This window comes from Lepidochelys olivacea, assembly GCF_965140295.1.
Source record: "Lepidochelys olivacea isolate rLepOli2 genome assembly, chromosome: 27".
NCBI classification, from domain to species: Eukaryota; Metazoa; Chordata; order Testudines; family Cheloniidae; genus Lepidochelys; species Lepidochelys olivacea.
The window spans coordinates 13774056-13789228 of NC_140437.1; the positions used below are offsets into that span (position 1 = coordinate 13774056).

Below are 15173 nucleotides of genomic sequence, written 5' to 3' on the forward strand. Positions count from 1 at the left end.
TACTGAAACCAGTGGCTAAACTCCCATCACCTCAGCATCTTCTACCATCTGCCCTCTATGCCTGGATCATCCTCTCTCTTCTTCACTAGCAGGTGTCCTTTCTCTCTCCTTCTTCAGTTTCCCCCTTAAATCTGCTTCTTTCGAGAAATTGGTTAGTCTCTAAGGTGCCACAAGTACTCCTTTTCTTCTTTCAAGAAGTCATTCCACCTCCTCCATTTCCTGGAAATTATTGTTCGGTCAGTGTCTTGTGTCTCGCAGACCATAAACTCTTCAGTGCAGGAAACGTCTCTTCCTATATGATGCTTATAAAGTGCCATGTAAATTTATGGGGCTATCGTAAGTGATTTGTTTTTAACAGTGTTAATAGGAATTCATGGGTTTATGCAACATGCTTTAAAATATTACCTGTCCCAGGAGCAGGGGACTTCCCCTTCCCGTTTTTCAAATGTACGCTCTGAATTTACTGGTTTGAGAATCAGATGTTCTCTCTCAATCCAAATCATCCGATCTATTTTATCTAATCTAATCTCTAATCTAATGTAATCTATTGGTTTCATACTGCTGCTTGGCATTGCTGAAGTATCTCAACTTCTTCCACATAATGGTTCTGTCTCTTCTGAAGGCCGCCACTCAAGGATTAATTCCTTTGGTAACCATTGTGCGTGGAAGTCTTCAGAGTCGCCATTTGTCCATAGGCTTTTCTGTGGGCCATGTCCTTTTTTCAAACCCAGGGCACGGCTTGGCATCCACTACTCTCTAAAATGAGAGTGCCAGGCATTCGGAGACCCTGGCGGTTGGCATCACGTAAAGCCTCCAGGGCAGGATTTTTCAAAACGGATGGCATTGGTGTTGTTCTGCACCCAGAGAAGTCAATGGGAGTTTTACCACTGACTTCAGGGGGATCAGAGTTAGGACAATGCTGAGAGCTTTGGAAAAGTCCCACCCCTCATCTAGGGGACAGGGTGAAGGGACCTTCCATAATCCCTCACTAACCAAGTTCTTTCATTTCATTTCCCCTCCAGACGAGGAGCTTGACCCACCCGGTCTGGAGGACAGAGAAGACGTTGGAAGTAAAGGGAAAACAGGTAAGAGACGACCACATCGTTTGGAAGCAACAGGCTCCTTGGGGCTGGGCTGCAGGAAGGACCTTCCTCCAGCTAGTTAGATCAGGAGTCAGTGTACGTCTGACTGTGTGGCTGAGAGCATAGAGGAGTGAAAAGGCCCTGGGAGTGAGGCTGCTGACGGTGCATGTGGAGGGGAGGAGGCTCTTAGCTGCTCAGAACCCTTTTGAGAACCTTCTCCGTTAGCTTCCTCCCTTTCTGTTCCTGAATCCCCCATCAACCAGCTGCTTTACCTACGCCCCCCTGCTCCACCAATGGGCTGTGAGGTACCTCCCCCTACTATCTCCCCCCTCCACCCCCGAGCCTTCCTTCAGGTCTCGCCATGACCAGCTGTGAGCCGTTAAGGCTGGGTGGGCTCACCATGGGGTTTCCTCTCCTTCCAATCTTCCCTTGGCTGGTTTCCAGCAGCCCAAGACCATCCAGCATCTCTCTACTCTCCTGTGGCCCCCTACCTGCTGTGACAGCACTGAGTCCCTCTCCGAAGGTTGGGCCGAGAGCTCCAGGATCCAGCTAACCTCCAGGCGTATCAGCAAAGGGGGAATGCACAGCCCAGTGGGGAAAGGAAAAGGAGATGTCATGATCTGACCCTGAGGAAAGGTTCAGGTTCCTCTGGAAGGATGGAGGCCGCGGTTCTTTACCTTGTTCCTGCTCCTCAATGAGAGCGGAAGTGGCTCCTTGACCCTGAGGGCCAGGGGAGTGGAAAGACCTAGTCTCTACTCTGCCGTGCCCCGAGACTGGAAGTTCAGAGGGCAGGGCCAGGGAGGCATGCAATCAGAGCAGCGACCGTGGAACTGCTGGCTGGTCCCAGTTCTGGATGCCCAGGTTTCATTCCAGGTGCATTTGGATATGACTATGGAACTGTTTTTTTGGTGGATGCGAAATTGCACCTCCTCCAGCCCCCTGCTGTTATCCATGCTACAGGTAACTAGTTGATCCTGCGTTCCTAAGGATGGACGCCCTGCTGAAGCCTCCTTCAGTGGCAGGGAACCTTGCCAATGGCCTCTCCCACACTGCTATCTGCAGCAAAACGGGGCATATCTCAAGTGAGGACGCTCCATCCATCAGCCATGCCTGACTTAGAATCCAGCAGCTCGTTTCATGTCTGCAAAGATCTCGGTTGTAAATGCACGTGCCGTTGCTCTGTCTTCCCTTGCTCCGTTTTCAGCAGGTGATCGGGACCAGGGAGCACTCAGAGAGGGAACCAGGCTTGTAAAGTTCAGGCCGCAAACGGGATTGGGGAGAGGGGGAGAGAGACGCACCGAAAAAACCATCGGAAAGAGCGGAAAGTGAGTCACCGCCAGCAAAGCCGAGAGGAAAACGGAGCAGGGTGGGTCTGTGTACTGGAATGCTGGAGGCACCAGAAACCCAACCCCAAACCATCGCTACAGAACAAGCTGCCTCCCCGGCATGTGCCTGGAATCCAGCGTCCCCACCCCTGCTTTTTCCTTAAGAACCCCTCGGGTGGGAGCTGAACGGAAGGTCTGTTTCCTGCCCAGTTCCCCCTAGTCCCACCTGCTTCTCTTCCCATCGGGCGTCCGCCCCACCCACAGGAAAGAAGCCCTTGTGTGCGAGCAGCCTTGGGCGGTGCAGCTGTGAGCTTCCTGCAGCCCCAGTTCCCTTTTCACAGCTCCGTTCAGGAAATTGTGGCCACCTGGCAAAAATCTGGTTTGAGACCCGCCTCCTTGGGCTCTTTCCTCCCCCCTTTCCATGGGGCTCATGTCCCAGAAATTAAAGGGGGAGGTTTAACCACATGAGCAGGGGAGATTCAGCCAGGTTTAAAGCTTTATTCACCTCTCTGCACACACACAAAAACCTTGGCCGTTAAGGTCTGACTAGCTCAGATCTGGGTGGCTGTCACTTCGCGATGCACTCTGTGTGCACGAGAGGAAAAGGTGACCGCACGGCCTGTACAACGCCTTGTGTCTGCTGGCTTAGTGCACGTGAAGAGGTCTCCGTCTAGCGACCTGACTGGGAGACTACTTGTACAGTGGCGTTCCCCTTTTAGCTCAAGTGGTAGAGCCCTGGTGGTTTTGGTGCTGAAGGTCTCAGTCCTGAAAATCTGTATCGGCCTGTCTGTGCGTGGCCATGCTGGTTTACTTACCTGTCCACCAACTGTCCTAGGCCTTCGGGTGTTGGGCACAAGTAGGGTTGGTGAGGAATTTTTGGCCAGAAGACTTGTTTTCATTGGAATCAATTGAAACAAAACTTTTCGTGGCAGGGACCTGTTTGAACAACAATTTTGTCAGGAAGGTTTCTTCCAATCCAGGGTGGAATTTCTGGTCAAAACAGAAGAGCCGGGACAGGAGCCTTGGGGTTTCCATATCCTGAACGAGTGCCCTCACCACCAGGCTATTGGCCGTTCTGGGATTCCTCGCTTGCTCTCTTTCCATGACAGATTTCCAAAGCTCTCTGTTTCCTCCCAATGAGGAATGAGAACAGATTTTGAAACTGCAACGTTTTCTACAGAATGGAATTCTTGTTTCCTAGCCAGCCCCAGTTACAAGAAGCCAGATGGGGTTTTTAGCTCAGACCTGGCTGAACCAGATCTGCCTGCGATGGTGTCTCCCCAGCATTGCTGTGAAGCCACAAGCTAAGCACAAGGTCCAGCCATAAGTCCTTTTATCTCCTGGAGGGTCATTCCCTGAGTGGAAAAGCCCTTGAGATGGGCCATCGCTGCTGCAGGGTCACTGGCTCACTCGGCCAAATGAGTTTGAGTTCCAGGTGCTTGTGAAGATCAGAGGGAATGAGAATTCTTCTGAATGTCACGTTTCTGTGGTGCTGTTTTCCCACCTTCATGCCCCACCAGCGTGATGAGTTATTAGGCCACTGGAGCATATGGCAGCTACAGCAGGTACGAGCGCCCCAAAGCTTTGAAAACAGACGCTGTCCCGTTATTTATAAACCATGCTTTGGTCATGACACAAAGCTGCACCTTCATCTGTGTAGGATCAAATGCAGCTGACTAAAGAGAGAAGGCAGAGGGGAAACAGACGGAAGGAATATTGGAGGGGCATGTTTGTAAAATATAAACAAATCAACCTAAGCAAGTAAATTAAAATAAAATAAACTAGTTCCATTTCCCCACTGAACTTCCTAATTCTCCCCTCAGAACTGGCTCCTAGGAGGATGTTGGAATGTATAATCAACAGAAGCAGGCCCTAATCCTAAAGCGGCAGCGGCGTGTAGTGGGTAGAGCACTAGAGTGGGACTCGGGAAGCTTGGGTTTATTTCTGGCTCTTCCAGTGGCCTTGGGCGAGCCACTTCCTTTCTCTGTGCCTCGGTTTCCCCACACCTCCTATCGTATCTATTTAGATTGTAACGTCCTTGGGGCAAGGACTCTGTCTCACTATGTGGTTGTACAGCCCCTAGCACAATTGGGCCCTGACCTCAATCTCCGAGTGCTCCGGGAATACAAATAATATATCTTCCTTGGATCAATTCGGTCTTTGGCTGCCCACACGCAGCTCCCACAAAGTGGCACTTCTCTTTCCTGACTAACCCCTACTGAAGGGCTTAGGCTCAGTACGTGCAGAGCAACCGTGTTAACTTCTTTATCCTGGAAGCACCATTGTTCAGGGAGGTGCTGTCCTGGGCTACAGTGAAAAGGTGTGCCGTTGAGGTCCTTGGAACAGGTACAGGCTGGGTTCAGTCAGCTAAGATCCTTGCTGCTGAGTGGCTTCCATTTTTCTCTTTCTATTTTGGGTTCCCTTTTCAGTTATTAATGTACTTGGAGACTAAGGGCTTGTCTACACAGAGATACTAAGGAAAGTTAATCCGAATTAACTAAAGGTGTGATTTTAAAGTGGATTAGTGTAACCGCATTAAACCCCTGTGTGAGCGGTCACTCAGAATTAAAGTGACCTTAAGTTGGTCTAGCTCCCTAAAGCTGGGGACTTGAGAGGTGCCAGAAGGAGTAATGCACCCAAGTCCCATTGAAAATCAAGTCCCTTAGGGCACCTAACTGCCGTCGGTTTGGGGTTTTAAAGGCCGTATTTTCCACGGTTGGCTCATTTTGGCCTCGGATTTTGTCGGCCCAGCTTGCAATGCCTTGAGCCTGAGGGAATGGAGTTGCGAGTGCTCTGAAAAATAGGCCCCAGGCATCTCAAGGGGGGACCCCAAATAAGAGGTCATCCTTGAAAATTTTGGCCCATACCACTACAGCCTTGCCAGCCATTCAGATGCCCTACTCGTATTCATTAGTATCTTCCTCATGGAGCTAATTGTTCATTGTTATAACTATTTTAGTTATTAGTGTGGTCATGATTGCTTTAGGACCTGTCTTTTTTCATGCTGAATAATATTTTAGACTCATCCCTGGGCAGGATTTCAAGGGACAGGTTTGTGGCATTGCTGGAAGCACTTGTCTCTGTGCTTTAGTCCTGTATTTTTTTTTTTGTTCTTCAGTCCAAACAGAATAAAAGACTAATTAGGTGGAGTGAAGTCCTTGAAATGAAAGCTGAGAGGATGGGGGTTGCAATGGGCATTTTTCTTAATTATATCAAATGGTCAAAATGCCAGATGAGCATTTGGCTAATGTAAAACTTATTGTTTCTCATTTCCGAGAGCCACAAGGACACTGTGAAGCCAGCCTCTCCCAGCAAATCAAACTGAGAGCTGCAGTCTCATCTTGACAGGATACTCATTTTCTTCTCTTAGCAACTGGTTGCTTTTAAAGCCTGTGGTCTGAGCTAGAATTCGCTAAGGGGGAGGTAGGGTAGCTGCATCTGCAAGGCATTTTACCAGGACAGCCAAATTCCACCACTTGACAGTCACCCATAATCTCTGGCTCCTCCCACGATCCACAGCTCCGCCCTCTCCTGGAGTAGCAGATGAAAATAAAAGAAAAACCCCTGTTGCTATTTAGACTGCTATTGTTACGCTTCAGAGTCAACAGGCCACCCCTGAAATGAACAGGGGCAGCTTGCACACCTCCCTTGACTGTTGTTTCAAGCCATGCAGATGTGGGAAGGAAAACATGGCAGTAGCCCCGTTTGGATGGTTTTCTTAATGACCATTGAATCTATAAATATAGAGCCAGATTCTGATTCCCACTTATGTTGATGTGAATCAGCAGCAGCAGCTGCACTGAAGTAACCAGTAAGCAAATACAAAATCTAGGCTTGGTTTGTTTGTTTGTTTGTTTGTTTATAATGGAAAACTAATTTCTGTAGAGACAGATGGGCCCATCTAGGTGCTGGTATGGCATATGACCGAGTGTAGGCTCAGCCTCACCCCCGAGGGCAGTGGCAGCTGGGCTTAGTAATGAATACAGGATACAGGAATGTGAGATTTGACAGACTGGATCAGATCCGAGGCCCATCTAGCCCAGTATCCTGTCTCCAATTGTAATCAGTACCAGCTGCTTCAGAGGAAGGTGTAAGAACCCTGCAGTAGCAGATGTGGGATAATCTGCCCTCCACATCAGGTCTCATGCTGATCTCTAATAGAGATTGGTGTCAGCCCTGAGACATGAAGGTTAATATCCCTTCCAAAAAATGTGTTGAACTTACTTCTATCTCCGATTAGTCTTTCTATCCATATAAATGTCCATTCCCTTTCTGAATCTTGCCACAAGTACTCCTGTGCTTTTTCCCCAGCCTCTGTTTGTCAGAAGCTGGGAATGGATGACTGGATGGATCATTTGATGATTACCTGGCCTCATTGGCCTCAGTTGGAAGACAGGATACTGGGCTAGATGGACCTTTGGTCTGAGCCAGTGATCTAAGCTCTTGGCCTCAACAACTTCCAGGGGCAATGAGTTGTGCAGTTGAATCAGACGTTGTGTGAAAAAATATTTGCTCTTGTGAGGTTTAAATTCTCCAACCTTTTAATTTCATCCAGTGCCCCCTTTTTTTCTCGGGTTATGAGACCAGGAGAACAGATGTTACCAATCTAGGCAGCCTTGGCTAGTGAGGAGAGCACTGGACCTGGAACTCAGGAGAATTGGCTTCTACTCCAGCCTCTGCCACTGGCCTGCTGGGTAGCCTTGGTCAAGTCATTTCACCTCTGTGCCTGATTCCCCAGCTGTAAAATGAGGATGAGGATGAGGATGCTCTTTGTGATCCTCTCATCCGGATCCACTCTAAGGTAAACAATCCCAACCTTTTCCATCTCTCTTCAGATGAGAGGTTTTACAGGCCCTTGATCATGATTGTTTCCCTTTTCTAAACCCCCTGTAGGACAGCAATAGCCACAGTATCTGGAAGAGGCTGCATCACTGCTATATTTTAAGTTTTTGGCCGTGGTGGTGTAGCCCTGTTGGTCCCAGTAGATGAGAGAGACAAGGCAGGTGAGGTCATGTCTTTTTTGTTGGTGGAAGGTACAAAACTTTTGAGCTTCTCAGAGCTCTTCAGGTCAGGACTCAGAGCTGAAGAAGAGCTCTGGGAAGCTTGCGAGCTTGTCACTTCCGCCCATAGACGTTGGTCCAATAAAAGAGATTCCCTCACCCGCCTACTTTATATAAAGCCATTATACTCTCTTCTACCTACTTTATACAAAGGCATTACAGAATCCTCCCCCCTTCTATTCCTTATTCAACCTAACATCTGAGCTTTTTGCTCTTGTTTTTTAAACCACAGCTGCGCATTGCTCAGAGGTCTTCATTGAGCTGTTTATAACGATGCCCAGGTCCCTTTCCAGAGTGGATTCAGTTAATTTAGATTCCTCTAAGGTGTCAGAGTAGTTCCACGGGGCATTATTTGGCACTTACTGACATTGCGTTGCCATTGCCATCCTGTTGCCCGTTACCCTCGTTTGGTTAGGGCTCTCTGAAGTTCCCCGCCGCCCTCTCTGGTCCTGATTAACCTAAATAACATTTCACCATCTGCAAATCTTGCTGCCTCGCGGCTTACCCCCCTTTCCAGATCATTAATAAATACAGCGCACTTGCGGTTTTTCCAAAGCCCTTATTATCCGAACCCTGTTCTTGGGCCCCGTGCCGTTACTCCTGCCCTTTCGATCGCGTGTCCCCCACGCTATTCAGACAATGGGGCATACACTGTGTATTAAACAACGCGGGACCTTGCACAGAACAGCTTAGCCACGTCGTGCTTCAGTTTCTTTAGATCTCCCCTATGAGCCTAGTGACTTGCTGCTTTTTAAATGATCAATTTGCCGTCTCTTCTGCCACTCCACTTCCAAGACTCTCTCTTTTTTTATTACCAGGGAAGAGCAAATCCGGGGTAGGGATCTCCAAAGCCTCCTCGACCGAGTAGCGAAAACTGACACAAATAAACCATTGAGCTTCTCAGCAATGTCCTTATCTTCCTTGATTGCTCTCATTAACTACTGATATCCAGCGGGCGCACCAGTTCTTTCAGCAGTAGAGCTCCACAGGAGGAAATAGTTGGTGGCCCCAGTTTCTGCATGAGGATGTCTGCACTGCAATCAGAAGGTGTAATTTACAGCAGGCATAGGCGTATCCAACATACCTTTTGATCAAGTTAGCTCACTAAAACGTGCAGAGTAGCTGTGGAGGCCCGGGCGGGACTGTGTTCGAGCAGCTAGCCCGTGCCAGCACCACCCATGCCACCGAGGTTACACTGCTATTTTTAGCAAGCTGGTGTGGTCAAAGCGCGGCCGGTACCCCTATATGTTCTGCAATCCCACGTATAGACCCTCCGACTTCTTACAGCGTGGAACGTGGTATGTTTCAGTCCCAAATCTCCTTCCCACCCCCACAACATATTGGGAAAATAATAAACCTGTTCTTGTCTGAAGAGGGAAGTACGCTGAATTTGGCCATCACTGTATTCAAACCTCTTTGTCAGTGATTTACTTATAATGATCTGTAGGATCACTAATATTTTAGTTAATAACCTGAGCAATTTCCACCCCCCAAGAAGTTCCATCCTCCTGGAATACGTTTTGTGTCTTTTTCTCCAAAATTGAGTGGCTTTGTGCTCCACCAGAGAGACCCAACAAGTCTGGGGTGCGTCCCGTCCCCTGGTACTGAGTTACTCTGGGCTTCACAGGATTGTCTGCCTTTTAGTTCCCTTAAAAAATATTTTTGCACTCATTCCATTTTTTGCTGCCCCCTGCCGTCTGCCATCCGCTGTTGACTTTGTGATGAGATTCTGCCTGCTGATACTTCCTTTGCTTCGGTTCATAACCGCTGGGTCCTGTGTTTTATACAAGCTTAAATAACCCAACCGCTCCTGCTCTTTCTATTCCCTTCACAATCTTTGCCCTGCCACTAAGTTCCCCCTTTAATATTTTTCCAAAGGATACAGACCTACTTTCTTCCAGCCTTTCTCCTGAAGTTCCCCAAGTCCCCGAGTCATTCTGTTTGTTCCCCGCTGCATCATTACCCATCTCTGTAATGTCCTTTCTCATATTTAAGTGATCAAATCTGGGCACAGATCTCCAGATGTGCCCTTACCATTCAATCCCTTAGACCATATTAGGAACATTTCCTGCAACATGTGCTCAATATTTTCTATTTATGCTTCACAGGCCTGATTCCCCGCCCTGTCACTCCAGTGATTTCCCTTCGGTGGTCGAATGAGACCCCTTAGCTTCTCGTTTTACTGGAGGTTTTTTTACGCATATTGGGCCACAGAACTTGGGAGCTCTCAGTATCCCAGTATCTTGATCTACCCCTTTAGAACGCTCTCCTGCCTCACCCTCCATCAGGGAAGTGAAGCTGCTCAGTTCTGTTGTCTCTGCTACTGATTTGCTGAATGATCTTGGGCGAGTCATTTCCTCCCCTTCTCTCTGCCTCAACTTCCCTGGTTGTAAAGTGGGCGTAACGGTACTGCCTCAGACGAAAGTAGCTACATGTTATCTCCTCTTCCTGGCCATGAGAACTCTCTCTATTTTTATATAGACCACAGTATGAGGCTTAATTTTTAGGCTTCCCAGGCCTTTGAGGGTTTGTCTACACTATAGGGTAAACCTGGGGTTCGAACTCAGGCTCAAGCCCAACCCCCCTTCAGGCTACACATGCATCATGTTAACCGGGGTCCCAGCACCGCATAGGGATGGAGAGTCCACGCTTGAACCAGGCCGGCACCAAGGGTTCAAGCCCTATTGCTTTGCGGTGTAGACGCAGCCCCTCTAGACTCGTGCTCTGGGAGTCCTCCAGAAGTATCCCACAGGCTGACAAGTTTTGCCACACTGCCCCACAAATAAAGGGCTGGAGTGGCCACACAGCGGGAGGACATTAGGAAGTCTGGAATATGGGAGGTTGGACTCGGGCCTATATAATGCAGTGTGGACGCTGGAGCCCTAGGTTGGGATCCAGCGTTCAGCCATTCCTAACCTGGGGTTACAAGCGCGTGTAGACGCTCAAGCCCTAGGCTAACAAGCCCAGACTCTGCCAACTCGTGTTCTACTCCCCCTGGGCTGCTGCTGCAGTGTAACCAGACCCTCAGGCTGCATGTTACGTCTACCCTTCACGCTGGGCGGGGGGCAGGGGTGATGCCAAAAAATAGTGTAGCCATGGCAGCAGGAAGGGCAAGCAACCCTGACGGCGTGCCTGTCCGAGACGCTAGGCACGGACCCGGGCTGCTAGCTCCTCCCACTGCGGCTACTCTCTGTTTGAACAACACGCCGAGCTGGAAGTGTAGATACTCCTGAGAATGTGAGCGTCTCCCTCAGCTGCTTAGTCCAGCGAGAATAAGAGTCCACAGCATTGAGAGAAAGTCCTTTAGCTCAGGTGGGCTGGTAGGAGCCTGCTCTGCTCCTCTGTATTCACTGGCTGTGGAGGTGACCGCAGGGGCAGCATAGAATCATAGAATATCAGGGTTGGAAGGGACCTCAGGAGGTCATCTAGTCCAACCCCCTGCTCAAAGCAGGACCAACACCAACTAGGAGGGAGGTGTCAGTGTTGGTTGATTAGAGGTGGTAGGTTTGGACTTATTCCTGGAGGTTTCATCACATGTCATAATCTTTAAATAAAGGTGAATCTTTAATTCCTGGAGACTCCAGGACAATCCAGAAGGGTTGGCAACCTTAGAAGGGGAGCCCTGAACAATGAAGTGAAACCTCCAGCTTGGTTTCTTGAATCAAGCCGCTTGTCCCCTTCCCCAGCAGCCTCCTCCCAGCGGGGCTGTGTAGATATCTGGCATTACTTCATGATACTCTTCTTCCACTGCCCTGAGCTTGAACCAGCCGCAGCTCCCGTGCTTGGGGCTCTGGGCTAGACCGGGGGCCGGTGTCACCTTTTCTTACTGAAACAGATTTTTGAGGGCAAATGGCTTTTTGAGCAGAATGAAAACTTACCTGGAAAACGTTCCGAGAGGTAGAAACTTTCTGGTTTTGCACCGGTAATAACGTCTTAGCTTTTGATTAAAAGGGGAATGTTGGGGGGAAACCATTCGATTTGCAGTTCAGATTTTAGTCAATATTTTTGGGCTTAAGTATCGGGAGGTAGCCATGTTAGTCTGTATCCACAAAAACAACGAGGAGCCCGGTGGCACCTTAAAGATGAACAGGTTTATTCGGGCATCAGCTTTTGTGGGTAAAAAAACCCACTTCTTCAGATGCCGCATGAGAAGTAGGGTTTTTACCCATGAAAGCTTATGCCCAAAAAATCTGTTCGTCTTTAAGGTGCCACCGGACTCCTCGTTATTTTGGGGCTTGTCTTTTCAAAAACCTTTTTGATTTAAAAAAAATGGTTTTGAACCCACTTCTTTTTCTTTCCATTTTTAATGTAACTGGAAAAGGTCACCTTTTTTTAAGATACAAAATTTTCAAAATTTCCTACAAGAAATAATGGAACTCTTCCATCTGTTCTCATTGGGGCCCACTGCTGAATGGGTTCCTAGTGGCCACTAGAAACCAATCCCCCTGGGAAATGGGGGAACCCTCTGGTAATTGTCCGCTGTTCTTAACCCCTCTCTCTAGGCCTTCGCACGAGAGATTATGCAAACTACTACCAAGGCATGTGGGACTGCAGCAGCAACCAGCCCGATGAGCTGTCTTTTCAGCGTGGGGATATCATCTACATCCTGAGCAAGGTAGGGAACGGTTGCACCGTTCCAAAGCTAGGAGGATTCTTGGCCTCTGAGCTTAATGGGCCAGATGTGGAAGTGGCGTCGGTGTCTAGGTGTTTACATGCCCCCGCCCCAGCACTGCAATATCTGAATGCCCGGCAGCAGGAAGACAGCATGAGCAGCAATGTGAAATGATTGCAGCCCAGCGTTCTCCTGTGCCTTATAGCCTGGAGAATGAGTCATGGAAGGACTTGGCCTGACATCTGGAAGGGAGCCCAGGTCCTTGCTGGCTGGCAGCACAAAGAGAGATTGATGTGTCCAGGTTTCTCTAGTGGCTCAGGGCACTGTGACTTGCTAAGAGCTTATGGGACTGAATCCAGGATAGAGTCAGACCCGGATGGTGCTTCCTGGCCAACAGTATTCTGCAATACCCTGAGAAAGCAGGAGGGTGGGCATGCATAATAATGCTCCTTTGCCCTTCTGTAGTGCCTCCCGTCTGCACATGGCAGACACGAGTGAATTAAACCTCACAATCCCCCTCTGAAGTAGGTCAGTATCATCATCCCCGTTTCACAGGTGGGGAAACTGAGGCACGGAGCATGGTCGTTTCCTCAGCAAGTCAGTAGCACATCTGGGAATGGAACCCAGGAGTCCCGGCTTCCAGTCCTGTGCTCTAATCACCGGACAACTTTCCCTCCCACGGCTGGGAGGCGAGCCCAGTGCTGACTCCCCGCCCCTCCCCCGTTGGCTCTTACTGTTCTGTAATGCTTCCTCCCCAGTCCCAAGCATAAGCACATGGTATTTAAAATGCCCCCAGGCAAGATGTTTCTCCGTAATGGAGTCTGTGTGTGGTGTTTCTCTGGCATTACAGGGGTAATTGAGTTGCTCAGCCAGGTGTGACCGGGCCTTTCGTTGTCAGGAGCATGCAGGTAAATAAATGAACTCTGTGCACTGTGCTGAACGTGCCCGTGGGGGGAGGGGGACGGGGACGGAGTCAGGATCCTCAGCCAGGCTCCTGTCTAAGGGGGGCCGGGGAGCGGGGTTGCAAGCGACCTCTCTTGTTCTCTCTGTTCAGAAGAGGCCAGGAAGTGGCCGCGGGGCGGGCACCAGCTGCGGCTATGCCTGGTCTGGTTCACAGTGACATTGGAGCGTGTGAAGAGCGTGGCTCTGTCACTCTCTGCCGAACAGCTTAAGGGGCATTATGTTTGTACAGCGCCTAGCACGATGATTTGGCCACAGGGGGTCACTCACGACTCAGGCAGGCTGTTCCCAGCCCCTTCCCTGGATCTCGCATCACTCAAGCACCAGTTTCCCGGCAGAGTTAAGTGTTGTCGCTTCCAAAAGGCTCCCTCGACCAGGGATGAGAACATCCTCTCTTGGCTCTGCCGACAGGTTGCCGTACTGGCTCAGGGGGCCTTCCCCGTTGGACCTGTATGGGTCGGCAGGTGTTTTTTGGTCCAAATGCCCAGCACGTGCGTCTATCCCGGGAGGGCTGGAAGCCGGGCGTGTTCAGGTTCTGCTGAACCGAGCCCCTGCATCCCTTCGGTGAAATCTGCAGGGGCTCAGCACCTCTGAAAATCTGGCCCCCTGTGACTAATGGGGCAAAACCCAGATGTGCCAGGCTTTGTTCCAGTTCCCTTGGTGCTGTTCATCGGGCCAAGCCGGGTCAGAAAGGGAGACACTGCTCAAGGGCTGTGTTTGCATGACCGGGAAAACCCCCTCTTCCAAGGGGAATCCTGAACTCGTGTCACATGATGCTACTGGACCCTTCCTGTGGGCCCGATTCTGGAAGGAGCTGGGCTCGGCCTGCCAGCTCCCACTGGGAGTTGTGGGTGCTCAGCACTTCGTGGGAGTCAGGCCCTTTGGGAGCACAGTCCCATGGATCAGACTCGGTCTCTTCTCTGGAATACAGTTCACTTCAGGAAGAGGGCACCCCCTGGCCCCGTTCCCAAGCTTTGCTTTCTTGAAAGATTCCCCCAGGCTGCAGGTCTGGATTAGTGTGGGGCCTCGGCCAGGGCTTGGCCCATTTTATTTTTTTGAATAGTTACGCCGGCTGTGTTCTTTTTATAGGGAGGTGCAGCCTGAGCACAGGAACTCCTGCTTCCATCTCCTGTCTGCCACTGATTCCCTCTGTGGGCCCTCGGCCAAGCCATCCTGCTCTCTAAGTCTCACTCTATCCTTCTGTAAAATGGGAATGCCCATTGCCTATTGCTGGGCAGCTGTGAGAGGGGGTGGACTAATCAGTACATGTTAAGTTCTCTAAAGGGTACGAGCACTGCTCAGTCCAGGATGGTTATCCAAGCAAAGGATCTGAATTGCCCCAGTATTGACAACTGGATATTTCCTATGGTGGAAATGTGAGTGATCTGATACCCCGGTGATGGGCGTGGTATAAGAAGCAGAATAGAATGCAGCAGAGTAGATGAGGGCAGCTCCGTGCGGGAGTCGCTGGCCGCTTGTTTCTCCCTCTCATTGCCACAAGAACTGGCTGCGCAGAACCTCGTCTGGTCTGATCTCATATGGAGCCCTAACTCTGAGCCAAAGGAATTCACCCAAGGTCTCGCCCTGGTGAGCATAAGGACCCAGTGGAACACCAAGATCCTACAGGAACCTATAGAGTTCCCTTCTTAGCTCTTCCCCTGCTTTTGAGAACCCCATTCAGCTGCTGGACCATTTCAGCCTTCCGCTTCTAGGAGGCCTTGGTTTTAACAGGACAAGCTGAAGGCTTTAATTGCACCGCAGGCTGCTCTGTGCTGGGTCTGAGGGTGAGCGGCCCAGTTGTTTCTTTCTGGCAGCAATTCTTGGCCCTTTCCATCCAGGGCTCTCAACGCACTTTCCGGAAGAGGTCCACTCACTTCATTTCCCCACCCTTTTGCAGACGAGCCAGCAAGCGGAAGCGACTTGCCCACGGTCGTGTTGGGCGCGCAAGCCAGACGGCCAGATTTTTGACCTCGCCTAGACCCCGGGGTGCGTGGGGAACGACGCCACTGAAATCGGTGGAGTTACACCGGTGTAAAACCCTCCGTGAGAGAGTCAGGACCCTGACTCTCAGCTTGGCGTTCTGCCTCCCAGCCTCTCGTCTGTGGACTCTGTTTGGGAATCGGCCTCTGCTGCC

General features: G+C 50.2%; 1 protein-coding gene across 3 annotated transcripts in view; it reads left to right on the forward strand.

Moving 5' to 3' along the window:
- The window catches only part of SKAP1 (src kinase associated phosphoprotein 1), a 227853-nt gene that overhangs the window by 197049 nt on the left and 15631 nt on the right, over positions 1-15173 (forward strand). For all 3 annotated transcript variants that reach the window (XM_084615548.1, XM_084615549.1, XM_084615550.1), the window contains 2 exons: positions 1023-1085; positions 11970-12082. In XM_084615548.1, coding sequence (XP_084471674.1) covers positions 1023-1085; positions 11970-12082 — 176 coding nt within the window. The remainder of the gene's footprint in view (positions 1-1022; positions 1086-11969; positions 12083-15173) is intronic.